This window comes from Notothenia rossii, assembly GCF_949606895.1.
Source record: "Notothenia rossii genome assembly, chromosome: 6".
In the NCBI taxonomy this organism is placed as follows: Eukaryota; Metazoa; Chordata; class Actinopteri; order Perciformes; family Nototheniidae; genus Notothenia; species Notothenia rossii.
Genome location: NC_136909.1, coordinates 34856650 through 34882524, shown reverse-complemented (window position 1 = coordinate 34882524; position 25875 = coordinate 34856650). Strand labels below are relative to the sequence as shown.

General features: G+C 40.7%; 1 protein-coding gene across 1 annotated transcript in view; it reads left to right on the top strand.

Annotated features, from left to right (window-relative positions):
• Positions 1 to 25548, top strand: part of wdfy3 (WD repeat and FYVE domain containing 3) — a 104169-nt gene extending 78621 nt beyond the window's left edge. Inside the window, exons 42-67 of the mRNA XM_079689878.1 lie at positions 612 to 689; positions 893 to 1123; positions 3481 to 3649; positions 4098 to 4261; positions 5614 to 5762; positions 8030 to 8150; positions 8270 to 8355; positions 9012 to 9092; positions 9396 to 9450; positions 9545 to 9664; positions 10410 to 10527; positions 10831 to 10937; positions 11590 to 11743; positions 11844 to 11935; positions 12024 to 12236; positions 12655 to 12796; positions 12935 to 13089; positions 14669 to 14827; positions 15259 to 15438; positions 16179 to 16361; positions 19022 to 19115; positions 19323 to 19463; positions 20186 to 20416; positions 20562 to 20673; positions 21451 to 21648; positions 22118 to 25548. Of these exons, the coding sequence (XP_079546004.1) occupies positions 612 to 689; positions 893 to 1123; positions 3481 to 3649; positions 4098 to 4261; positions 5614 to 5762; positions 8030 to 8150; positions 8270 to 8355; positions 9012 to 9092; positions 9396 to 9450; positions 9545 to 9664; positions 10410 to 10527; positions 10831 to 10937; positions 11590 to 11743; positions 11844 to 11935; positions 12024 to 12236; positions 12655 to 12796; positions 12935 to 13089; positions 14669 to 14827; positions 15259 to 15438; positions 16179 to 16361; positions 19022 to 19115; positions 19323 to 19463; positions 20186 to 20416; positions 20562 to 20673; positions 21451 to 21648; positions 22118 to 22238 (3654 nt within the window). The 3' untranslated portion in view covers positions 22239 to 25548. The remainder of the gene's footprint in view (positions 1 to 611; positions 690 to 892; positions 1124 to 3480; positions 3650 to 4097; positions 4262 to 5613; positions 5763 to 8029; positions 8151 to 8269; positions 8356 to 9011; positions 9093 to 9395; positions 9451 to 9544; positions 9665 to 10409; positions 10528 to 10830; positions 10938 to 11589; positions 11744 to 11843; positions 11936 to 12023; positions 12237 to 12654; positions 12797 to 12934; positions 13090 to 14668; positions 14828 to 15258; positions 15439 to 16178; positions 16362 to 19021; positions 19116 to 19322; positions 19464 to 20185; positions 20417 to 20561; positions 20674 to 21450; positions 21649 to 22117) is intronic.
• Positions 25549 to 25875: the final 327 nt, after the last annotated feature.

The following is a 25875-nucleotide window of genomic DNA, read 5'->3' as shown; positions in this document are numbered from 1 at the left end:
GTTATCATTTTTAGGGATTCATTTTTTATGTTTTTTTAATTGAAGGTCAAGTACAATGTAACAATTAAGACAGTGATCTTCCTTGCATTTAGATTTTTTTTCTTTTTAGTACTAATCCATTCCAAATGAAAATAAATAACATTTAGAAAGAGTGCATAACAGAAAATCCAAAAATGATATAAACAATATTCCTCTGCTTCATGATTCATTCATGGGGGAGTATTTGGTTATTTCGATAAAATATCAAGTACTGCCATTTCTTATATAAACGGCCTACTGATATGAACGTGAAAAGAAGGATAACATGGCCCCTTTAAACCAAATAGGGGTGAGTGGGGGTTTCAGGGATTTCCATATAATGTGGTATTTTATGAGAATCCGTACCAAACACGTTTTTTTGTTTTCTTTAGTCTGTTGTAAATTATTTGATGTCATGAATATCTCTGCATCTTCACAATACTTAAATCAACATTTAATTTTAACGGATATTGTGCTTCCTGCGATTTGAGTATTGCACTAGTCCATACAGTATTACCATAATTGTGCAGCCATACAATATTTAAGGTATGTTTGTCAGCTATCTCACATCGGTGTATATTTGTGTTTAACAGGAGACGTTCCAGTGGATGTTCACACACATTGCTGTTGTTCGAGACCTGGTGGCCATGCAGTACAAAGAATATCAAGAGGTACCGCACTCAACACTCAAGTTGTATTTATTCTTTGTTCAGAAACAGTGTGTTCACAAAAACTTTAAGCTGGTTTATTGCAGATGATTCATTACAGCACAAACTGACAGCCTGTAACCGTGCAGGCACATTTTCACAGGCTGGTGTAGCAGCATGTATAATTTATCGTTTTAAAGTGACTCATCGTTCCCTCCATCTCCCAGCGGCAGCAGAACGCTCTGAAGTATGTGACAGAGGAGTGGGCGTCCATCGAATACGAGCTGCTGCGTGAGAGGGGCCTCTGGGGCCCGCCCATCGGCTCCAGCCTGGACAAATTTGTGCTGGAGATGACGGAGGGGCCCTGCCGGATGAGGAAGAAGATGGTCCGCAACGACCTGTTCTATATCCACTACCCATTCATCCCTGAGCTGGAGCCAAACAGCAACTCAGCACAGGTATTCAGCTTTAAATCTGGATTAGTATGTTGCCATGGTCTCATTTCTGAATATTTGATTGGCCGTGAGGAATGGCACAGTGTGCTGGCATGACACAGTCTCTGCTGCCTGGTAGTCATCTTGCTTTCTGACGCTGCAGGTTTTAATGAGCAGAAGAAGATTTTCATTCAATAATGTGGATGGATCAGTGCAAACACATACTGACTTAAGCATCACAACCACGGGCACGGGGGTCATGCGTGCGTTCCAGTAATAAATAGCACTATATGCCTGCATTCATTTTCTTATAAAGAATAAACAGATATTTGTCCCCTGGGGTTGATGACAGGAGTAGCTAAAGATGGAGCCACTCTGCCACTATGTGCAGCTGCAGCACCAATCGGGTTCTTACGAGAAATGAACGGTGTGTAAAGACAACGTTTAGAAGCTGAAGCTCAGAAGCACTTCAATGATCCTGTAACATGAGTATAGTTAGCTGCTGTTTGAGAGCAAAGTGAATCAAACACGGTTGTTTTTTAAGGTATTTATTTTCTGATAATGGCTTATGAATAAAACATTTGTAAAGGGACATAACATTAAACCCTTTGAAATAACTTCTCTGTAGATTTAAATGAAGCAGCCATGAGTTCATGGTCATCTTCAGAACCCTTCTGGAGAAACTGACGTCATAACATCCTCATCCTCCCTCTTTTCACGTTCTCCAGCCCTCTCCTCCCCCTCTGGTGCCCCTGGTTCGCTCAGCCCTGGCTGGGGTCCTTACCCAGGTACCTCCCATGGGATAAAATAATTGCCGTTGATGCCTGGTGTGACCGCATGGTAGAGAGAAACGTGCAAATCAGAATAAATATTTTTACAGCAACAACACAGTAACAATTCCGACTTGTGGTGGAGTTGACAGGACATCTCCGTGTGTAAATATATTTGCTTGTATCTCCGTGCATTTGCACGTGAACATGCATATGTTCAGCTGACCCAGGACTATTTTGCTGTGACTTTGTTGGGTGGTATCCAAAAAGGCCTCCTGGCTATTGTACAAAAGAGAGTTCATTTTAATGTTTGTACCAATTGAATGGTAACAATGGACAGTCTCTGCATCACAGCTGTTTGATTGCCATACGTTTGAAACTCAAGCCAGTGAACATCACAATTTGAGAACGAACAACATTGTGATTAATCTAACTATGTGTGACCTATGCATGTAAACAAAATATTCATCATCCCATATTCTTCTTCTAAATCAAGATAATGTCCCTCAGTTGGAAGTGGGTATGATCAGGTCACTTTGAAGGACCTGGTTCAGATGTTAAAGGTCCCATGTCATGCCATTTCTACTGATCATAATTCCATTGTTGAGGTCTACTAGAATAGATTTACATTGTGCAATTTTCCAAAATCACATTGGTTTCTCATACAGCATCTCTGTAAAGTGTGTGTATTCACTCTCTGTCCTAAACGGCTTGTTGGAGCTCCTACCCCCCCCCCTCCCTGTGAGCCCAGTCGCCGTCTGAGAGACAGCAAGACACAGCGAAACCCAGCCCGAACACACACACACACCCGCAGCCTGGCTGGGCTCACCGCCTCACAGCCTCGCCGCGTCCCACCGTCTCAGGGAGGAGAAATTGGTGGAGCTGCAGCTGAGAAAAGTGTGTGTGTGTGTGTGAGGAAGACTTAATGTAACGGCTCCGCGGACGTAACGTAACGGCTCTTTTTTTGTATGGTTCAAAGGCAAACCGTCTTTTAATATTATTATCATCTTAAAACTATCTCAACTTATCCCAAGCCGAATGTCATAGTGTTGGAGTCCACAAACAAGTGGAACTTATGGTGGCCGACCCTAAAAAATGCACTACAACGGCTTAAAACACAAAATTATGTAAATATAAAACACAAACGTGCCAAAACAAATGCAAATGAAGAAACATCTTTACAAACTTGCCAACACATGCGCAGCTTTTACAAAACGTTATAACCGCCAAACGTCAACAAGCGCTCCTGTCCCCGGTCTAAGTGTTTTGAGCTCCTTGCAGTGTTTTTTATTTGCAATGTTTTGTATTTGCTACGTTTAGTTTATGCAGCGCTTTTAGTCAATTCTGCCATGTTTCGTCAAGTTGGTGAAGATGCTTCTTTATTTGCATGTGTTTTGGAGCATTTGCATTGTTTTTGTTGTAACACGTTGGCCCCTGTGGGCCACCATACTGTATGAACTGTATTAGAGAACTTTTTAAATCCCCGAAATGTACAAAAAAAATCTACTCGTATACACACAACATATTGAGACATGACTGACTCATTATGCTCATTAAGCATAAGTGTTAATGTTACCAACTCACATTCTTTCTGTTTTGTCCCTCCTCCAGAAGCCTCTCCGTTACCGGCGGGCCATCAGCTACGACAGTAAGGAGTACTACGTGCGTTTGCTGTCTGGAAACCCCGGCATGTACCAGCACTCTGTGGAGCACACCACAGAAGGAGAGACCACCCAGCATGAGCCTGAGCACGGAGAGGACACCATCGCAAGAGTCAAAGGTACAGAGACGACCCCAGGGAATGCTGGCCTGTGACCTGATTTTTGTATTTCTTTTTTTTCACAACTAAAATGATGACGCTAATGAGGTTAACGTCAATCTTCAAAGTACACAGTTGAAATGTTAAAAGTGGCCATGATGTAGAGGAAAGTGATCAGATGGGTTGCTCTCTATATCCGTGTCTCTAATGAAGTGGGCGCCGTGGGTATTGTAGTATTTTATATCCACTGACTACTGACATCGCCACTAGATGACAATATGACTCGGCCTTCTCATGAGAACAATCACATTTCTGTAATTTGATTGATTGAATTTCAATGTATATTCACATTAGCCAGTTACATTGTGATAGTTGTAATCGCCTGCTGGTTTTTATATAGCACAACTTTAGTTTGTTTTCCTTCTTGGTTCGTGCTCACACTGAAATCCCTGTTTTCTCCTCCCTGCAGGCCTGGTAAAGGCTCCTCTGAAGAGGTCCCGGTCCACAGCGGACGGGGCCGACGAGGACAGCCAGGACCAGCTTCAGGACCAGCTGCTGGAGTCAGGGGGCCCCGAGGAGGAGCAGAGGACCGACAACACGTCCCTGCTGCGCCTCCTGGAGGAGGGAGAGAAGGTCAGAGAGGGACACAAACACTGGGCATTTAAATCACAACATATCCTTCGGCACACATCAGTGTTAAATACAGAACCTTTTTTTAAATGATTTCGTATTTTGTGTAGAAATGTATTTACCGTAATTTTCGGACTATAAGCCGCGCCTTTTTCCCTATTTTTCGACGCTGCGGTTTATATAACGGTGCGGCTAATCTATGGATTTTTACAGCTACCGGCCAACACCTTTAACTCTATGGGCTCTATGGCCGGTCCGCGGACCCCCACCTTTAAGCGGCGGGTTCCAGCAGGAAAAGCTGGAGGTCGGAAAAGAGTGAGACAGGTAGCGCGCAAAAGTAAAAGTGGAACCGAGAGTGGTATGCCGCTGCTGCGGCTTATATTCAGGTGCGGCTTATAGTCCGAAAATTACGGTAGGTTATCTTGGCAACATTATATCAGTGTAGCGTTATTTCTGCACTTTTATTAGTCCCTTTTAAAGCATAGAGCTGCCTGTTTTTAAATATAGACTGGTGGTGTGTGTTTTTCCAAAAACTTGGAAAAAAGTTACTTAGAGTATGTATATATTTCATATTGAAATGACTGTACAAACAAATCCAAATATTCCTGCAGTTTGGGAACTAAACACAAATTATTCAAGTAAAAAAAAAAAACCTGCACAAATATATTTTAGGCGACATAAGACTATGGTTAAAATGTCAAAGGTTGTCTGTTGGCACTAATAACTGTGCGATCTTCAAATAATACTATATATTATGATACTATCATACATGTAAATTGACAGTGTGTGCCATATCTTTACTGATAGGGCTTACTATGTCACTTAACTTACATTTACATTTTTGTTTCTAACATCGACTTATTCACAAACGTGCTTTTTTATTTTTTCACCAGCAGTTACTCAGGACATCATGAGCTACACTTTTGGGGTTGCAGTATTCTCTGAAATACCAGAACGAAAAGGTCAAGGAGTGAGACTAGCATACCCTGTCAATCAATAAATCAATCTAGATGATTGAAAAGGAGCAAAGAATAAATAATGTTTCTATGGATAATAAAAAAGGCGGTTGCTAATAAGTGATTCAATTAAACTACTAAATGTGCCGCGCCCTTTACAATGTACCCTGATTTTTCATAATTCTCTAATTCTCTCTTTATCATCAGGCTATTGCTGGCAGCCATGTCCGCAAATACTTTTTTAAAAAAAATGTTTTACAAAAACTTTAGAGCCTTCCCACTTTACACACAAGTAGTGACTTTTTTACTTGAGGGATTTAGACCATAGACTAATGTTTTAGAAACCATTCTTTTTCTAAACGTAATGAATGCACTTGTTTCCTTTGTTCTCTGTTCCAGATTCAGCACATGTACCGCTGTGCCAGGGTGCAGGGTTTGGACACCAGCGAGGGTCTGCTGCTGTTTGGGAAGGAGCACTTCTACGTCATCGACGGCTACACCATGACGGTGTCCAGGGAGATCAGGGACATCGACACGCTGCCCCCCAAGTAGGTCCAGGCTTCTGTCTACCTTAGTAGCAGAATCAGAACTTTACACCAGGGCTGCATGAAGTCACCCTGGAGCTGCGGCTCACACAGATACTGTACTCTCCTGCCCTGAATAAAGCATGGCATCATTCCTCAGGGCGCTGCAGTGGGAGTTTGCCGGGATGATGTCATTTTACTGATAGAGCATGCGTTGTGAAAGACACAACGTGAAAACAGATGCTGCTTTGATTTAATTGAGTTCCCCCTCAGGTGTTATACTCTCTCATCAGTCCTATACAAGAGAAACGTGCGAGGGCACACTCAATTAGCTCACAGTGTGCGAGAAAGCACACTTCCCACCGTCCGCGACTTGTTATTTGAAATATCGGACAAGTAGATCTTTCAATTGACTTGTCCGATGGACAAGTGACGTTTTTCGCCCTTATTTATTGACAAATGATTGTTCAATTCAGGTTACAAAAGGCAGAACTCATTCGCAAATTGTCAGTTTCCGCCATTGTTCGTTTAGAAATGTTTGTTTCGGTTTTGCTTGTCGATTCCTAAGGAAATGCATCTCGCCACTTTCTGTACTGTTAGACGGGGGCGGGGCGGGACGTGTAGCACAGTGGCAGGGTTGGGAAGCAAAACTCGGTTCCGAGTAAGAACAAATAACAATTGTCCGGTACCGGGATTAAAACGAGTTGTGAGGATAGGAGGCGGAGGCCGAGCCCCACGGACTGCAGCTCTCTCTCTCTATGCTCCGTATCAGCTGATCGCAGTCACAGTGTCCTCGCGCTGTCCTCACATCCCCGGACTGTGAGACAGACTCGGAGGAGCACAGTGATGTCAGTATTGTTTATGAAGCAGGGTATAGAAAGTACATTATTGAAATGAAAATACTATTTATTTACTTTTACAAACAGTGAGTAGCTGTTGGACACAGACTGTGTGGTTGGACTCTGTCTCACAGGCAGGTTGCAGTGTAACATCAGAGGAGACTGGGCCAATTGTACATTCTCAAACTGATGTGAACTAACTAAACAATTATTTTTATATAATTGTATTCAATAACCGTAACAAAATTAAACAGTATGAACTGATTTGTAAATAGGAATACAGATTTTGATTTAATGTTTTCATAAATATATTTTTCTCCCAGTTTCTGTCATGGGACTTATTTTTACCCTCTCAAAAGAACCAGAATCAAGAACCGGAATCGAAAAGCATAACCGGAATCGTTAAAATCCAAACGATACCCAACCCTATGTGTGATGCAGTAAAATCTTACTGCTCACGTGTCGTAAAAACCGTGGGAAAATGTCAAATACGATGCCGATCGACTCTCCAAAAACTTTTCTTACACTGGCTCATATGTCAAATCAATAAAACACGATATTAATGTGACAGTTTATAATCCATTGTTTCCAAATGTATCAAATAAAAACAAAAAACTTCTTATATGTTGCCAATTCAACATTTTCTAAAAAAAAACTCATGTGCATTTTAAATGTGAACTTGATTAAAGACATTTCAGAATGTGGTACTTTATCTAGGATTTTAAAACTCTTTAGAAATGCTTACACATGACATTATAAATTGAATTAATTATTGTATTAATTACCACATTAATTAATAAAAAGCAGTAATAGTATTCCATTGTATTTCTGTCCAAATATTCATGATAATTTGTCAAATAAGGGAATATAATTTGGAGATTAAACTTTCATCGTCATTAGTTTTGCGATTTATTAATCTAAAAACACTTTTTTAACAATACTTCTAAAAACATTAAATTATAAATTGAACAAATTATTATTATTATTGCCGTATTGATTTATAAAAAGTCATTCCATTTATTTAATTATTCTTAGCTCGCAGTTTGAATAAAGATATATGAAGTAAATATCACAATTACATAATAAAGTATTTAGCAATGTACTGTATCAAATAAAAACACAAAACTTCTTATATGTTGCCAATTCAACATTTTCTAAAATAATTTGAAAAAAATGTATGCTAATGAAAGACATTTGGATAAAATGTTTATACAATACAAAGGGGCTTTATTGGCATGACCACATATTACACTATATGGAACTTTTATGAAATGATAAGTTATAGTCATAATTGCCACACTGATTTAAGAGCCTTAAGAGTATCCCCTGCATTTTTGTCATTAACGGTCCTGTAGGTGCTGCTGTAATTGTTTTTGTGAAATTACAGTACATAGTGCTGAATGGGTTGAATGTAACTTAGTCGACTCTTAATGCTTCACTGTCTGTGTCCAGTTTACACGAGGCCATCATCCCCAGAGGAGCGAGGCAAGGACAGAGCCTGCTGAAAAGAACCTGCAGCATATTCGCCTATGAGGACATCAAGGAAGTGCACAAGAGACGCTACCTGCTGCAGGTCGGTGCCCCAATAACTACCTCTAACTAACTAACTAACTAACTAACTACCTATTTCTAGTGTTTAACTCGCCACTTGTTTTGTCAATTTGAAATGACCTATATGTCTTCCCCTTTCAGCCCATGGCAGCAGAAGTCTTCTCTGCAGATGGGAGGAACTACCTGTTAGCCTTCCAGAAAGGAGTCCGCAACAAAGTGTACCAAAGGTACTGAACCCACATATGCACCTAAGGCTCGGAGTGCCTGTTGCCGAACTGTAAATGCTGCTTCTTTTCATAAGCAAAGAATATTATGAAACACTTTAAAGACACCATATTATGCTTTTATATGGTTTTGCCTTTCCTGTAGTGTTATATAGTGTTTGGTGCATGTAAATGGTCTGCAAAGACTACAATTATGGGAGTTCCCCCCCCCCCCCCCCTCCCTGAAATGCCTCCATAGGAATCCGTTGTTTACTTCAGTAACATAATGACATCACTATGCAACACTCATGCTTCTATTTGCTAGCCTTACAACACATTGTACCTGTTAGGCGTTTTGTGCGTTTTCAACCCTCGTAAATGGATGCGATGAATTAGTTCTAATCGCCTAACATACACTGCAGTTTTCTATATACTCAGGTCATTGGTGCATACAGTGTAGCATTCAGCAACGATTCAGGCTGGATTCATTGGTAGAAAAGAGGGATTTTACACAGGTTACTGCTGTGTATTAGAATACAATCCTCACAGAGGAGGTTCTAAGCCTCTTATAAAGCGTCACTTCTATTTCCAGTAATGCCAGTCATCCAGAAATGTTTTGTAAATGAATGCAGATGGAACTGTATCTTCTTGTGTAATGTATTTTTTTTCACCACCTGCAGGTTCTTGGCGGTGGTGCCTTCACTGGCTGACAGCTCCGAGTCGGTTTCAGGACAGAGGCCCAACACCAGCGTGGAGCAAGGGTAACACCGCCTCTGTGTTTGAAGATGATTTATGGCAGATACCTAAATCATACATAGTCATATTAGTTAACTTCACATTGTTGTGATAAATGACTTGTTTTAAATGATGGATATGGGTTTCTGTAGTCATGTATCAAATGAATGACCTACATCTACAGGGTCAAATATAGAATAAAGACTCATTTGGTTCCACCACACATTCGTACAAACATCACAATTGCTTTGTTACTAAATGTTGTTTGTTTATAAAGTAAAGATCTGATGTATTCAACTAAACATCCTGTCTATCCTGGTGCTTGTCAGATCTGGGCTCCTCAGCACGCTGGTCGGAGAGAAGTCAGTGACTCAGAGATGGGAGGTGGGAAACTAGACGAATGTTGTTCAGTTAAGCACCTTTAAAAGTATAGAAGTGTCAAACTATAAGCAATGTTTTCTTACTGTCTGTTTTCCAGCGAGGAGAGATCAGTAACTTCCAGTACCTGATGCATCTGAACACGTTGGCAGGACGATCCTACAACGACCTCATGCAGTACCCCGTGTTCCCCTGGATCCTGGCCGACTTCGACTCAGAGGTAAGTGGAAATGAAGCGTGTTAACAGCAAGAATCCCCCTTTAGGGCGTGTGTCCACAGAGCGCCTTGTTCTGGCAGAAATGAGGACAATCCACGTACAGAGATAAAAGTCACGCACTTACCCGCAGAAGCATTCAGGTTTCAGCCGATCGGCTCAAACAAATGAGCTTTTCAATCCTTGTTATGATCATTTCCATCTGAAATACGCAGCCAAAAACCCAGAATGAGAATCAGAAGTCAGAATCTTCCCAGCTATTTTACGGCGTTGCAGCAGCAAGGTACAGATAAAAGGCAAAAGGAACAGTACACTTAAATATTAAATAAAAAGTGAGGCACGAGTTGTTAAGAATAATAAATAAATAAGTCAAACAAATAAGTACACCATGGTAAGAAATTATGTTGCATTATTTTTTAAAGTGAATTACCTTATAAACTAAAGTACTACAAAAGCCAGTACACATTTGTATATTTTTTGTAAATTGGATATAATTGCATATTGCACTTAAGCATTGGTAAAGCACAAGAGTGACATGTTGGCGCGGTGGTCTACCAGGTCAAATAAGGCCCGGAGTGACCGCATAAAAGATGCTCGGAATAAGACGCTTGGTCGAGCACTTTTTCTACGGTCGGCCGCTTCCGACGACATTGGCTCTATTTTCAATCAATTGAAGAAAAAAATGCTCGCACACTTTTTCCTGTGTTGGTACTGTAACGGCCCTGGTGTTTTTGTTGGGGATGTAAACCAGGAACTGGACCTAAACAACCCCAAGACGTTCCGTAACCTCGCCAAGCCGATGGGTGCCCAGACCGACGACAGACTGACGCAGTACAAGAAGCGGTACAAGGACTGGGAAGACCCCACCGGTAAGACCTCCACACAACAGAGTTTTAAACAGTGTTAAACAGTGTTTAACATGAGGGAGTCAGGGAGATCAGAGATAAGACAGAGTTAAAGAAATATATTTGAAGCGGGAGGGCAGAAACGATAGCTTATAAAATAGTCCCCCTCCAGTGAGTTATCCAAGTACATCGTTAATGATCACAGGCAATGGTTTTTTGAACATGTTTGTGTTTAGAAGCCTGAAATAAGGTCTGTGGTTAACATAAGCTCAGAAAATCTTTTTGTCTAGGTTGTGTTTTCATGTTCCAGTATTTCTGTCCTGCCAGGTGAAACCCCAGCATACCACTACGGCACACACTACTCATCAGCCATGATCGTAGCCTCCTATCTGGTCCGGATGGAGCCCTTCACTCAGATTTTCCTCAGACTTCAGGTTTGATTTGAACTCTCCTCGTCTGGTCCAGACTTATCTAATGTAATGTATTGTTTCTTTAATTACATTCTATCAGCTTTACATTTAGTCGTTTTCAGTCCAACTGCATACGCTAAAAAGGCCCTATTATGCTTTTGGGGTTTGCCCATTCCTTGAGTGTCCTATATAGGTTTGTGTGCATGTAAATGGTCTGCAAAGGCTCAAATCCCTGCTTTTGGTTTCTCTCTCAAACGCATACAAATATGAACCTGAAAATGAGCATAATATGTCCTATTTAATGGCATTTTTCAGCTTATGTTATGTTGGCTCTGCTTTTGTCAGATTTTAAAGGTTAGGGTTGGGTTTGGGCCTAATGGAAAATATAACTATCCTTTTAATAAAACAAATATTATTTTACAACCGTAAGTTCACCTGAAAGCCTAGTGTCAGAATGTCATGTCATTTCATCTGTGTGTGTGTGTGTGTGTGTGTGTGTGTGTGTGTGTGTGTGTGTGTGTGTGTGTGTGTGTGTGTGTGTGTGTGTGTGTGTGTGTGTGTGTGTGTGTGTGTGTGTGTGTGTGTGTGTGTGTGTGTGTGTGTGTGTGTGTGTGTGTGTGTGTGTGTGTGTGTGTGTGTGTGTGTGTGTGTGTGTGTGTGTGTGTGTGTGCACCAGGGAGGACATTTTGACCTGGCTGACAGGATGTTCCACAGTATGCGTGAAGCCTGGCTCTCTGCCTCCAAGCACAACATGGCCGACGTCAAGGAGCTCATCCCTGAGTTCTTTTATCTGCCCGAGTTCATACTCAACGCTAACAACTTTGACCTGGGTTAGTATCGGAAAGCGTGGCCAATGGCGGCTAGTTGATCTTATTGAGAACAATGGTGGATACTAACATTCGGTCTGCCTTCTTTTGTGTGATGTCACAGGGGCCAAGCAGAATGGCATCAGGCTGGGTGACGTCATCCTGCCGCCCTGGGCCAAGGGAGACCCACGGGAGTTCATCCGAGTCCACAGAGACGTATGAAATAAACACATTTGCGATGATTTAGGTTGAGTTTTCAAGCGAGTACACATTAACCTCCGTTGTCCTCCCCACCTGTGTCCAGGCTTTGGAGTGCGACTACGTATCGGCCCACCTCCACGAATGGATCGACCTGATCTTCGGGTACAAGCAGCAGGGCCCGCCGGCTGTTGAGGCAGTCAACGTCTTCCACCACCTGTTCTACGAGGGTCAGGTGGATATCTACAACATCAACGACCCACTCAAAGAGACAGCCACCATCGGTTTCATCAACAACTTCGGACAAATCCCCAAACAGGTCAGATACGGGCCTATGTTGGAGTACAAAAGGCCACTAATGCTCACAAAACTACTACAACTGCTAATACTACACTTACTTTTACAACTTGGACTACAGTTTTTATTAAATAACTAGTCCGGAATTTAATTACTGCAGTTTAATTTTCTTTGAACTGCACTAGAAAACAAATCATTCCTAAACTCAAACTCAAAACTGCTTTTGGTTACATTTTAAAGGGAGTCGAACACATTTCTCTCTACATAAAATATGCCAGGCCTACATTATCAGTTATAGCAAGACAGCATGATGGCTACCATGTCTTTGAACCAAATATTATTTGGTATAGCTAGTAAAAAATAAAATAAAAATGAAGATACTCTCCATTTAGCCCTTCGTGTATAAGTGAACCTTCTTCACTGTTCTGTTTGTGTTTCAGCTGTTCAAGAAGCCTCATCCTCCTAAACGGGTCCGCAGCAAAGCCAACGGTGACGCGTCGAGCGTTCCTCCAAGCTCCAACGGCGACAAGATCTTCTTCCATCATCTGGACAATCTCAGACCTTCTTTAGCCCCAGTAAAAGGTACATATACAAGCACAAATATACACTTTAAAAAAATTAATTGTAATGTAAATTCCTGTAAGAACCTTGTACTTCCATACTGTGACCTCGCTAAGGTGCAGGAATCCCTGTAGACTCACATGTTGCTTTGTGTTGCAGAGCTGAAAGAACCTGTGGGACAGATCGTGTGCACGGACAAGGGGATACTTGCTGTGGAACAAAACAAAGTTCTGGTTCCACCCACCTGGAGCAAGACCTTCGCCTGGGGCTACGCAGACCTCAGCTGCAGACTCGCTAACTATGAGTCCGACAAGGTGACAAAAACGGTTATCATAAAGGAAACATTTCTGACAGATTTACAATTGCGACAAATGTAGTAATGCACACTCCTTTAACCCATAGGGGTGTGTCTGTACTGTATATTTGGATTATAATCTCGCGATATAATGGCGCATATACAGGAAATATTCAAAATAATACAATAGTTTTTTGTCTACCTGCTCCAGATTTAGCATTATTATGTTGTTTTCATTAAACACACACTATGCATAAAATACATCAATCTCAAAAAGAGAAGAGATGATTAATGCCAGTTTGGCTATTATCCATCAATCAATCAAAATACTTTATTAATCCCAGGGGAACATTGTTTTTTTTGACAGTTGCACCATATTAGAATATAATATATAAGTAAAATGTGAAATAAAACTCCTTGTAGCCACAGGGACACAGTGTCTTCCACAGACGTCCTCCATAGCACAGAGACCCTCTGAGGACTCTCATGGTGAAGGCTTGATGAAGCTCAAACATTCCATGAGCCATTGATGGAAACGTTGTTTTCAGATATATCCCGGATCAACCATGACTCCGTAAAGCACATTAAACTAAACTCCAGATATTTAGTTTGACTCCTGGCTCACGCCGTTAGCCCGTTTATTCAACCAGTGATCTTACGTTGCCCATGATGAGAGGGGGGCAGACTTTGAATATATCTATTTTTCTCCATAAATCTGGACCCGGCTCCCCTACTTCTTCGCTTCGGTGAACCCTGCATCATCTGGTCCTTCTAAAGATTTCAGTGGGGATAACCGTTAACCCGACCACTATCCTCGCTGGCTTTAGCACGATTAGCTTCTCCCTGGTGTAAACAAGGCAGCCATTGGGTAACTGCTTGTGGATGCACAACAACAGCAACTCAACGGCCTTAAACAAACAAGATCCCTCTCTGTAAGAAAGTTCAGAGAGGGCACAGCTTAATAAGTTACTAATATAAGTTATTAATGGAAATAACAACAATCAAATAAGAAGGCTAAAATGTGAAATATTTCAAATCTAGCAAAAGCGACAGCAATGCTAACCTCTGCAGTACCTGGGCAGGTACATTCATAACAATCCACAAACTCTTAAATTATTTCATAGTTTCTATCATACAAACAATTAACTCACATGTCAAAGAACGGGTCTATAAATTATAAATACCAGCACATTTATCATGACATATAACATTTTTAATAACTTCTAAACTAAAACCTCAAATCACGTTCAAGTTAATGTTGAGTAGAGCTTTGGCATCTCAAGACTTATACTTCATTGAAATATGGACTACTGTAGGTTTCATGCTTATTTCACCTTGACATCGACAGAGAAATGTACAAACGTTTTGGAGACAATGTGTCCCCCTGCTGGTGCTTGGATAAAAATGCACTTTATTCACTGGCCTCTTGGATTTTCAGCAGCAGCCATTACAGAAGTCTCAAATGCAGAACTTTATTTTACCTGCGCTTACTACATTTGTTATCAAAAAATAAATAAGGGTAAGAGTTGTTGAAATGTGAATGCCCAAAACAGAATTAATAGACAATCCCCCCTTCTTAACCTTCAATCTCTTTCCAGGCGTTGGTGGTGTACGAGTGTCTGTCGGAGTGGGGTCAGATCCTGTGTGCCATATGTCCAAACCTGAAGCTGGTCATCACCGGGGGAACCAGCACCGCCATCTGTGTGTGGGAGACGGGGACCTCCAAGGAGAGGGCCAAGGCCCTCACTCTCAAACAGGTGAAAACAAAGAGTCAATGTAACATCCTGGAGAGGTCAACATGCTGTATCATCATTATATCAGTGGTTTGAAATGGCCTTTGAATTAAAAATAATTCTTTTAAATCGCAGTTCTGTCCAGGGGCCGTATTCACAAAGCATTTTATCTTACCGCTATGAGTGCTCCTAACTCGCGCTAAAACATTTTACGTAGGAGTTTTTTCTTAAAAGTTATTCACAAAGCCGCTGAGACTTACTCATACTAAGGATAAATCACTAAGAGTGAACTAAGAGTGACGCGCCGTTGCTATGGATTACGTCGATTCTCGTGCATGAGTTTAGAAGCGGTCAGTACGGTGATTGGTTGTTCAGAGTAGGCGGTCTCGGTGAAACTCATCCGCAACACCGTTCAGGTATTATTTGGTCCTTCTAATGCGTTTGCATCATTGCAGGCGTTGCTGGGCCACACAGACGCTGTGACGTGTCTGACGGCGTCCTCGGCGTACCACATCGTGGTCAGCGGCTCCCGAGATCGAACCTGCATCATCTGGGACCTCAACAAGCTTTCGTTCGTCACGCAGCTCAGGGGACACCGGGCGCCCGTCTCTGCTCTGTGTATCAACGAACTGACGGTAGGCTGGAGTGTACATGTCACCCTCTGCAATCTCATATATGCTTTTAATCCAGGATAATAAATAAGGAGCAGTAAATCATGAAGAGCATCATTTAAATCATGGCTACGGTCAGATTATCAGACCAAATCTGTGTTATCAAAGCTAGTTTGAATGACTTTGTATGCTGTAGGGTAGCTTGTGAATATACTCCAGGTGGAACTAAAGTTTTATTTAAGTGTTGAATATAATCAAATCATTAATGAAAATGCAGTATAAAAGTATAAAACAAATGTAATGGAGTGAAAATTACATTACTTACCTCTGAATTGTAGTTGGATAGGATTACCAATTAGCAACAAATTGAAATACTCAAGTGAAGTACAAGTCCCTCAAAATGGTACTTTAGAACAGTAGTTGAGTAAATCTCCTTAGTTACTTTACACCACTGTTAATAAAGACAGTAACTTACATGATCCGCATCTGTCCATCACGATCAGCAGATTGGTGCGTAACTTCAAATGTTGCTGCTGCAGGGAATTGTGGGAGAGCATTATTTCCTGTCGTAAAGGATAGACCAATATATCCTTTGATAGCAAAGAAAGCCTTGAAGCTTCTTTCCTAACATCTACAGAATTCAAGCAGCTCTTACCATGGCTGCCACTGAGGAACTTCATGGTCTTATTTAAGAAAACCCTCCATAAGCAACAAAGGACTGGATAAAGCTGTTCAGCTGATGAACATAATGTGTGTGTGTGTAGGGGGACATTGTGTCCTGTGCAGGGACACACATTCACGTGTGGAGCATCAACGGCAGCCCCATCGCCAGCGCCAACACCTTCACGGGGCGCAGCCAGCAGATCCTGTGCTGCTGCGTGTCCGAGATGAACGAGTGGGACACGCAGAACGTCATCGTCACCGGACACTCGGACGGCGTTGTCAGGGTAACAATGGCAATAATACTTACTTGTGTATTCCTTGTTTCTAATTTATGTTTTTCTTGTTATGCTTCTGCTTTTTTTTAATATATATATATTATTTTTTATTTTTTTTGATTGAGTCAGGCACACTGATTTTACATTTATACATTCAATATATATATATATTTTTTCCTTTCCCCCCCTCCCGGTCCTACTTAGTAAATTAAATAGCTAAATAAATAGATACATGTATAGGTAAAAGTAATGTAGAAGATAATATTAAAAGAAAATTAATAGATAAGGAAATAAAGAATAATAACAGTAATACATGTACCCATATACTCACATATGTATACCCACATATACACATACATGTGTGTACATGCCCACACATGTACACATGCACATACATGTACATACATACATGTATACAAAGTCATACAAACAAAAAAATACATTAAAAAAATAAATAAACAGATAAAAAGAGACAACAAAAAAAACATGCACATACATTCCCCCCCTTTCTTCTTAATTTAGTGTCTTAAGTTCAGCTATGTAGAGCCCCAGACAGAATCAATTAGTTTTGAGGAGCCCCTCAGGTTATATTTCATCTTCTCCAAGTTCAGGTACATCTTTAAATCTTCAAGCCATAGAAATGCTTTAGGTGGTAGAGAAGATTTCCATTCTAGGAGTATTCTTCAACGTGCTAATAGAGATGCAAAGGCTATACTGTCTTTAGTTTTCCTCTTCAACATTCGATGGCCAGGTAGTACTCCAAAAATGGTAGTTTCTGCACATGGTGTTAATACCACGTCCAAGGCCTCAGTAAGGTGTTTGAAAATGCTTGTCCAGTATCCTTGTAGGCGAGGACAAGACCAAAACATATGAGTCATGTTTGCTGGTGACGTGTGGCATCTGTTACAGGTATCCGTAACATTTGGGTATATTTTGGAGAGTTTAGAGTTGTTTTAATATACGGTGGACAACTTTTAGTTGTATAAGATTGAGCCTGGCACAGGACATACTATTGTTCACTCTCGCTAATGCGCCATCCCAGACCTCATCATCTATAGCTTGGACTAGTTCCTCTTCCCAATCTTGTTTGATTTTACCAAGAGATGTTTCTGTGACACGGGAGACGGAATTGTAAATTCTTGAAATCAAACCTTTTTTGGTTGTTAGAGTGTCCAGAATTGAGTCAATTATTGAATCCGGAGGGATATTGGGGAAGGAAGGGTTGTTCAGTTTAACCCAGTTTTGGACCTGGAAGTAGCGAAATAGATGAGTGCCTGGAAGGAAACATTTGTCAGAGAGTTGGCTAAAGCTACCGAATTTTTTTTTTATGTAAAGGTCCCTTACTCTGATAAGACCTAATCTCTGCCACATGGAGAAGGCCCCATCAGTGTAAGGGGGGAGAAAGAGATAGTTGTTGTGAATGGGACTATGTATAGAGGATCCACAGAGTCCATGAGCCTTTCTGAATTGGGACCAAATTCTTAGGGTGGAAACAACAATCGGGTTATTCGAATTTTGAGTTGGCCAGCTGGGTAATGTAGATCTAAGCAGAGCCAAGAGTGAGGTATTAGGACAGGATTTGGCTTCAAGCTCACACCAACTCAATGTTGGTTCCTTAGTCCATAGAGTTACTTTGTGGATATTGGCTGCCCAATAGTAGTGTCTTATATTTGGAAGCGCTAATCCTCCTGTAGATTGTTGTCGTGCTTCTGCTTTGATGTAGTATTCACTTGTTAGGCTTTTGTACAAGCCTTTGCTAATGCATGTGGCAGGTCTTAAGGTGTGGACAATAAATAAGCAGCAATTAAAAGTTATGAAAGGAATTGCAATATATTTGTTGTTATCCCTTCTCAGGCCAGATAAATATCATTTATTATGAAGGCGCTAAAGTCTAAATAATTTCATTTCTTCATTAAAGTAGCTTTGTCTCTAGGGACTTGGGAAGCGAAAGGTAACCTGTTCAAGTCCTGATAGGACCAAGAGGCAGAGTGCAGAATGTCTCCTCCTGGGCACTGCCGAAGTGTCCTTGAGCAACTCTTAACCCCCAACTCCTCACTCTGACACTCCTCACTAATGCATGTGTATAGACCCTGTTTGTGCATTTGGGTATTTCGGCCTCCTGTGATATGAGAAAGAAGACGATGCGCCTTTATTAATCCCTGAGGGGAAATTCTGTTTTTCACAGTGTGTTGAATTCACACAGTCCAGTACAATTACAAACATTCATAGGAATACAGATATGCAAATACAATTTGTTTTAACATAGTAGTGCCAGAGCGAAGGGGCTACCAGGTTTGGTACGAGCGGAACTTGAACCGGCGGCCCAGACCGAGCCGTTGCCTCACAATAAGGATTCTGCATCTGACCCATCCTAGTCTGAGGAGCAGTGGGCTGCTATTTGGTTCAGAGCCCAGGGAGCAGTGTAGGGTTCGATGAATTGCTCAGGTGCACCTCAGGACTTGAACCTGCGACCTTCTGGTTCCCAAGCTAAGACTGAGCCACCACCGTCCTGAGTGACATAATGTAAAAAACACTCCAGAATGAGATATAGAATTGTCCCTAAGGTGTTGATACATGATTTCTTAATCTTGATTCTACACTTTATAAATGTGCTGTGATTTAAATGTTACTTATACTTAATTTAATCTCTCTCTAATATTATTTTGTAGTTTTGGAGAATGGAGTTCCTCCAGGTCCCAGAAACCCCTGCTCCACAGCCAGTAGAGCCAGATGTGCCTGACTGCTGTGCTGACGAGAAGATTGGTGAGTGACAACATGAATACAATCAGATTAACTTCAGTTAGTATGGCAGTGACATGTCCCAAAATATAACAAGGCTTCTGAACACTGAAAGTGTCTGAAGCGTGGCTGATGCTCCGTCTTTGATTGCTCATATTTTATTTCTGTAAGTATCGATACAGTTCATTTGACTGTGTTGATTAACTCTGTCATTTTGAACTTTTCCCACAGAAGGTGGCGTCAGTCAAAATGGCGAGGAGGACAGCAGCGAGTCGGATGGAGACGAGCCGAGCCTGAATCAGGAGCCCAAAGCCCCTCACAACCCCTCGGCAGGGGGCAGCCAACCAGTCAGCGCCGTGCACAGACCCAGAGGTACTCCACTTGCTGCCCCTCCCCCCGATGTTAGCACATTCACTCTTTAGCTGCTTTCAGCTGAACTAAAGCTGCTCAATTTTAGATCTCAGCAGTACTTTTGACTTAAAATGTCTAAATCATTCACAGCTCACTCCAAAATGTGTTTTCAATAAGCTGCGTTGTATTTCAAGTCTGTACCAAATGTCATTTGTTTTCCCTTTCAAAGCTTCTGTTGAGGTTCCTGTCTATAATCATATTGAATGCTTGCATTGGAGTAAAACAAATGTAATGCTCAAAGAACAGCGTGCATTTGAATAAGATTATTCATCGATTGATTTTGTTATTTATTTTATTTGTATTAATGTTGCTTTTTGATGGCTAAATATAAGGGTTTCAATCAATTAATATACTCGCAATTCTTTCCAACCTGTCCAAACACGACTTATCGCAAACCAATCGCACATATTTATCTGTTTCTACTGTACCTTAAAGAAATATTTTTGAAGTTTTCAATGTTTCTATCAATATGGGAGTGGATAAATATGATTACTTTATACAAAATGTATGTTTAGAGTTGTGGATACTGGAGCAAAATTGGACTCTCTGCTCTCCATCCAAAACCCTCCTGCTTGCTTGCTAAGTCGCTCTAGCTTTGTCATCACCAACATTTATTTCATGCTAGCCAGATGATGCTCCTGCCATGCTAACGCTCACATTGCTGACCTGACACTCCCTTTAAGGTCCTCCAGCCCGCCCCGGAGCCTCGTGGTCGATGGACAGCAGCTCCGACGACTCCCACCGCTGGTCCGACAGCCTCAGCGTCGACGAGAAGGACGGCTTCGTGTTCGTCAACTACTCCGAAGGCCAAACTAAAGTCCCTCACCATCACCCTCACCCAGGCCAGGGCTCAGTGCCGCAGCCTATGCATCCCTCCTCCATGGACCCACGGGCGTTCAACCAGCTCAGGACCGGTGGGTGTCCGCAAGATTCTTTTTCTGGCACGGTGTTTCAGCTCCTAAGAAAACGCTACGGAGGAACAAGGGGCTCCATCAGCTGGACAAAGGAAGAAAGTGTCTTAGTTTCATTGTTTAAGTCTTTCTCTCTGTGTGTGCACAGGCTACAGATGGGAGCGCCAGCTGGTGTTCCGGAGCAAGCTCACCATGCACACGGCGTTCGATCGCAAGGACAACGCCCAGCCAGCCGAGATCACATCCCTCGCCATCTCCAAGTAAGAGAGCAACAAACTCAGCAGCTACGTTCTAAACACTCGCTGTAGACATCCGGAGAGCTTCTCCTACACACAGTATTTGTGTTTGAGTAAATGGTAGATGTGATGGACAGTCTATCAGATAATGATGAGATACAATTCACTACATATGTTTGATTAAAATGAAAAGAGAATTGGTTTTAACTAGATCAAACTGATTGCTCAATGATTTCTGATGGACATTAGATACAGGGCTGTCAAAAGAAAAAAGGAAATGTTTTCACCTAAAGTGGAGGTTGACTAAAATCAAATGCCTTTTCATTGAATGAACTGGAGTAAAACTATGAAGAATACATGTCAGCAATAAGTACACTAATCTAAATCTAAAAAGTATCCGCCTAAACTGTAAACCACACATCAGAATCTTGAATCTGGTTGGGGTCCCACAGAGCTGACATTTGCAGCGTTAACAACTGAAGGTAAATATATGAAATAGAAAAGAGTAGACTTAAAGTGTTTCTATTCAAATCCAGTCTAAGAAAATATTTGTTTACTAAAAGCGATTAATCAGAAATCTTTTTAACGGGGAAATTGACACCGTTATAACTGCAAAGGTACGCTGCATATATAAAGGCAAAAATAACAATCTAAAACTAATTAAATGTAAAAAGGTTATCTAACAGCTTTCACTTTAAATCCAGTCAAAGCACATTTTTATTAAAAAAGTGGTAATCGCTGCCGTGCTCCTCCCCCTCCTCCCTCCCATTGTTCTCCCCCCCCCCCCCCCCCCCCTCTCAGGGACCACAGTAAGATCTTGGTCGGGGACGGGCGCGGTCGGGTCTTCAGCTGGTCGGTGAGCGAGCAGCCGGGCCGCTCGGCAGCAGACCACTGGGTGAAGGACGAGGTGGTGGACAGCTGCTCCGGCTGCACCGTGCGCTTCTCCCTCACCGAGCGGCGCCACCACTGCAGGAACTGTGGGCAGCTCTTCTGTCAGAAGTGAGTCCTCCAGTCATACTTCAGTACTGTTCTACACTTAAACATGGACACTGTATTACTTATCCCTTTGTAGCCCCTTGCATTTATTTTCTGCAGAATGAATATATGACATAAAGGCAACTTTAACATACGCATTTGCTTTGGAAACCTTGTGTTATAAGTTATATAGTCTTCCTCTAGTTTTTGTCACTTTTAATGGTCTATTTAGTAAAAGTTCAAAAATATTCATCAATGATGGTATTTCAGCTTTATTTGAACACTGATTTTGCAGGACAGCAGTGTGCAAATTTCAAGTATCTTGCATCATTTTCTGTGTTGCCATCTTTGCATTGACTTTATATGAAATTGCGTCTCTTTGCGTACAGTGATTTTACAAATAGCAGTATTTTAGATAAACTTCTCTTTCTCCTGGGAGGGCCTGTATTGTCCCATCTTCCAATGTGCGCTCTGTGTCCTCCTCGCTCTGCAGGTGCAGTCGCTTCCAGTCGGAGATCAAGAGGCTGAAGATCTCGTCTCCGGTGCGGGTTTGTCAGAACTGTTACTACAACCTTCAGCACGAGCGAAGCGCCGAGGACGGCTGCAGAAACTGAGCTCCACCTCCAGGAATCTCCTCTTCCTCCTCCCCCATGTCCCACAACGCTCTCCCTCCAGCCCACTCACCCTTTATCCTCTTGTACGTCCAGTAACACGTGCACAGTAACGCACTGACAGACAGAAACAGGAGCGAATGTCGGCGGTCTCGCGTAGGGGGTGGGAAAAAAACATCTGATCAAAAGGAAAGGAAAAAGAAAATCCCCACTTTGACGACCTACACACCTGGAGGAAGAAAAAAAACAAAAGCAAAAACACCTTTGATGTGGCGCGCTTCAAACAATCACCCGCCTTTTTTGCTTTGATCAAGAACCCGTTCCTCTTTCACCGCGAGACGTAACAAACTTGTTTATATTGTAAATAATAACCATGGCCTTTTTAACTCTAAGAAGAGCAAACAGAACAAAAAATAAGGTCAAAGAGTTAAAAGAAATTGCTTGTAACATAGCGTTGTGACTAACCACTCCTGGCTTTAAAAAAAAAGTAACTAAATGGATTGTGTGTAGTCACGGCGAGGCCAGAGCGAAGGATATGAATGTCAATAATTAATTTCTGTGACTTTACTAGTGGGACTAGGTATGCAACATTTTTTTTATTTCTTTATCAATTTTTGTTGTTGTTTACAAATTGTATTTGTATGTGTTGCCCACAGTGTCAAGCCATCACCATCACAGAAAGATTTCATATCGTTTTTGTTGCCAATTTCTTTCAATTTTGATGATTTTTCTTTTGATCATCTAATCTGTCCTTTATATGAATTCCCAATTGGAGAATTTTGATTGTTGCTGCTGTCTGAAGACTGGACACGTTATCATTTCAGATTTTATTTTAAAACCATATCACTGCGTTTCAATTCTTTTCCTTTGGAGAAAACACAATTGAAGATATGAATAAGTTCCCGTGATATTTATTTTCCATCTCGGTTTTTCCTAGTTAATTCTTAAATTGCACATGAAAAAGGGATTTTCTTTTGAGTGTTTCTTGCTGTTATCCTCGTGTTGGCATTATTACAGTAAACGTGGCACTCCACACACTTTATTCTCAGTCCTTGGTCGAAATGTTTAAATTGCATTAGCAGCAGCCGCGCACCTTTCAATGAGTTTATTCAGTACAAACAGAAATGATTATATACTTTGGAGTACAAACACCCCAGGCCGGAAATACAAAATATCTCTAAGGTGTTTTGTCTAAAAAGTAAATGCTTTTATATTTGATCAATAATGTATCCTGATTTGGTTTCATTATCAACGCAATTTATGTACTTTAATTTCATTTAAAGCCTAGAGGAATTCATCATGTACAATGGCCACTGTTTAACAATTTACAAGATGTTTTTTCGTACATTTCTGAAATCATGATCTCGTATGATATTTGAGGTTTTTTAACGCAATATTCACGAAAAAAATCTGATATTGTTCATTCATATTGGAAGGGAAAAATGATAACATGTGTAAAGGAAAGAACATCTGTAAAACCTTTTATTTTATATTCTGATGCCGTTCATTTTTGTTCGTACAAAAATGTATTTTTTGCCAAAAAGTCGCCAAAGTGAAATATTTTCAAATTCAAGCATATTTGCTTTTGATGTTAAACAACAGCCAGAACAACAGTAAAGACATGTTGATTCAACAGTAAAATATTCCATAAAATAAACAATGTTTGGGACTGATTGACCCCCATACAAGGTCACCGTGTTGACCACTAAATATCAAAAGTCTTTCTGATGTTTAATATGACTTTTATTTACATGAGCTTGAATTAAACAACAGAAAACTGAATTTGTTAGGCTTACAGGTGGCTCATGTTCCACCATAAAACACACATTTGACTGCTTGATGGCTGCTGCTGCTGCTGCTGGGTTTAATATTTGGACATTTAGAAAGTGTTTTTGTTTTTATATTAAGTATTCATATAGTTTCTCCTCTCTCCATGTTGTTTTCGTAGTTCTGTGGGCAACAACTGTGCATTCAAGTGCTGCTTTCTTTGCGTTTCCTTTTTGTTTTCCACACAGCATCTCAAACATGTAAAAAGAAAAGAAAAAGAAAACACTTTAATATTCACCACCACGGCTCCATGTTGTTCTAATAATCATATGCACTCTTGTTATTGTCTTTATATCATTCTGCATTGACGTACTGTTATTTAGCGTGCAATCATGCCACCTAGCTGAAAAAGGCCCAGTAGCCTTTTATCAATCAAGAGTCCCTTTGCACCTTCACTTGTACAAAAAAAGTCAAGAGGAATTACAGGTTTTTATTAAATGCAGTTTTACGTTGTTATTTTAAGAGAAAGGTGAATTTCACAATGAACTGTACAAAGTATTTATGCAATTATAACTGGTTTTAGATTTTTTTTTTTTTATGATTATTGCGATTTCAGCAAGTTTGGTTACTTGTTGCATGTCTATTAACACAGCTGACTTTCTGTGTCAGTGCATTGTAAATGTTCTCGGCATTATCATTTTGTTGGTTTTTATTCTTTTATGGATTTTTTGGAGGCATTGTCTGATGAGTTGTGGGTGTACTTTTGTACTCTTTATGGAAAGAATTCAGGACAAATGAGAGAAGAAGATGAAGAAAGAGAAAAAAGCGGAAGTCTTTGGACTATTTTGGTGGTCCTGTATTAGACTGCATTACTACAGTATCTGGTGTGCAATCTGTGCTAGCTGAATGTTCCTTGTATATTTGTGTTCACTTCATCCTACAGGATTGAAATCAGTAGAGTAACCTCCCCCCCCCCTCCTTACAGCAACAAAATGTTACATAATGCAATAGATCTGGTACTTATTCTGTTAATTTCATTTCAATAAATAATTGCTGTTTACCGCCAAAAAAAGACTCAATTAATTTCAATCTTTTAATGTTTTGTTTTTTGTTTTCTTCACAGACATCCAATAAGTGCACTGTGTTTTACTGGTGAAAAAAATAGAAAAAGACATGTAAAGTAAATAAATCCTAAGAACAGCTGGCATTATAACAACGTGGGGGGACAGAGCCTTCTCCGTCGCTGCCCCCTCCCTCTGGAACTCACTCCCCCAACCCATCAGAGACTGCCCTGACCTCACCACCTTCAAACAACTCACCTCTTCAATCTGGCTTTTAATGTGTGAATGTTCTTGTATTGCTTGATTTTAATTAGACTAACTATATGTATTTGTTGTTCTTTTCTTTTCACTATCTTTGTAAAGCGACTTTGAGCAAATGTAAAAGCGCTTACAAAATAAATGTATTATTATTAAACAGCTGAAAAAAATAAAAATTACAAAAGCTGCGTTAACGTGAAAAATAAAAAATACTCCAAGAGAAACAACATTGATGCTCTGTACTACATACAAGTTACAAATATATACGGTAGATGAAATTGTGTAAGGTTGCCCACTTACAAATAAATGAACAGTCTATCATTTTAATGGTAGGTTTATTTTACTAATGAGAGAGAGAATATCAAACAGAATATCCAGAAGTGTACATCATAAAAGGGCTATACATTCATTTGCATGTCATTTTGGGAAATAAATATTTGATCCCCTTGCAACCAACAAGAATTCTGGCTCCCACAGACCGGTTACATAAGTCATCTTCCTTTACCTGTATAAAAGACACCACAGAATCAATCAATCAGATTCCAACCTCTCCA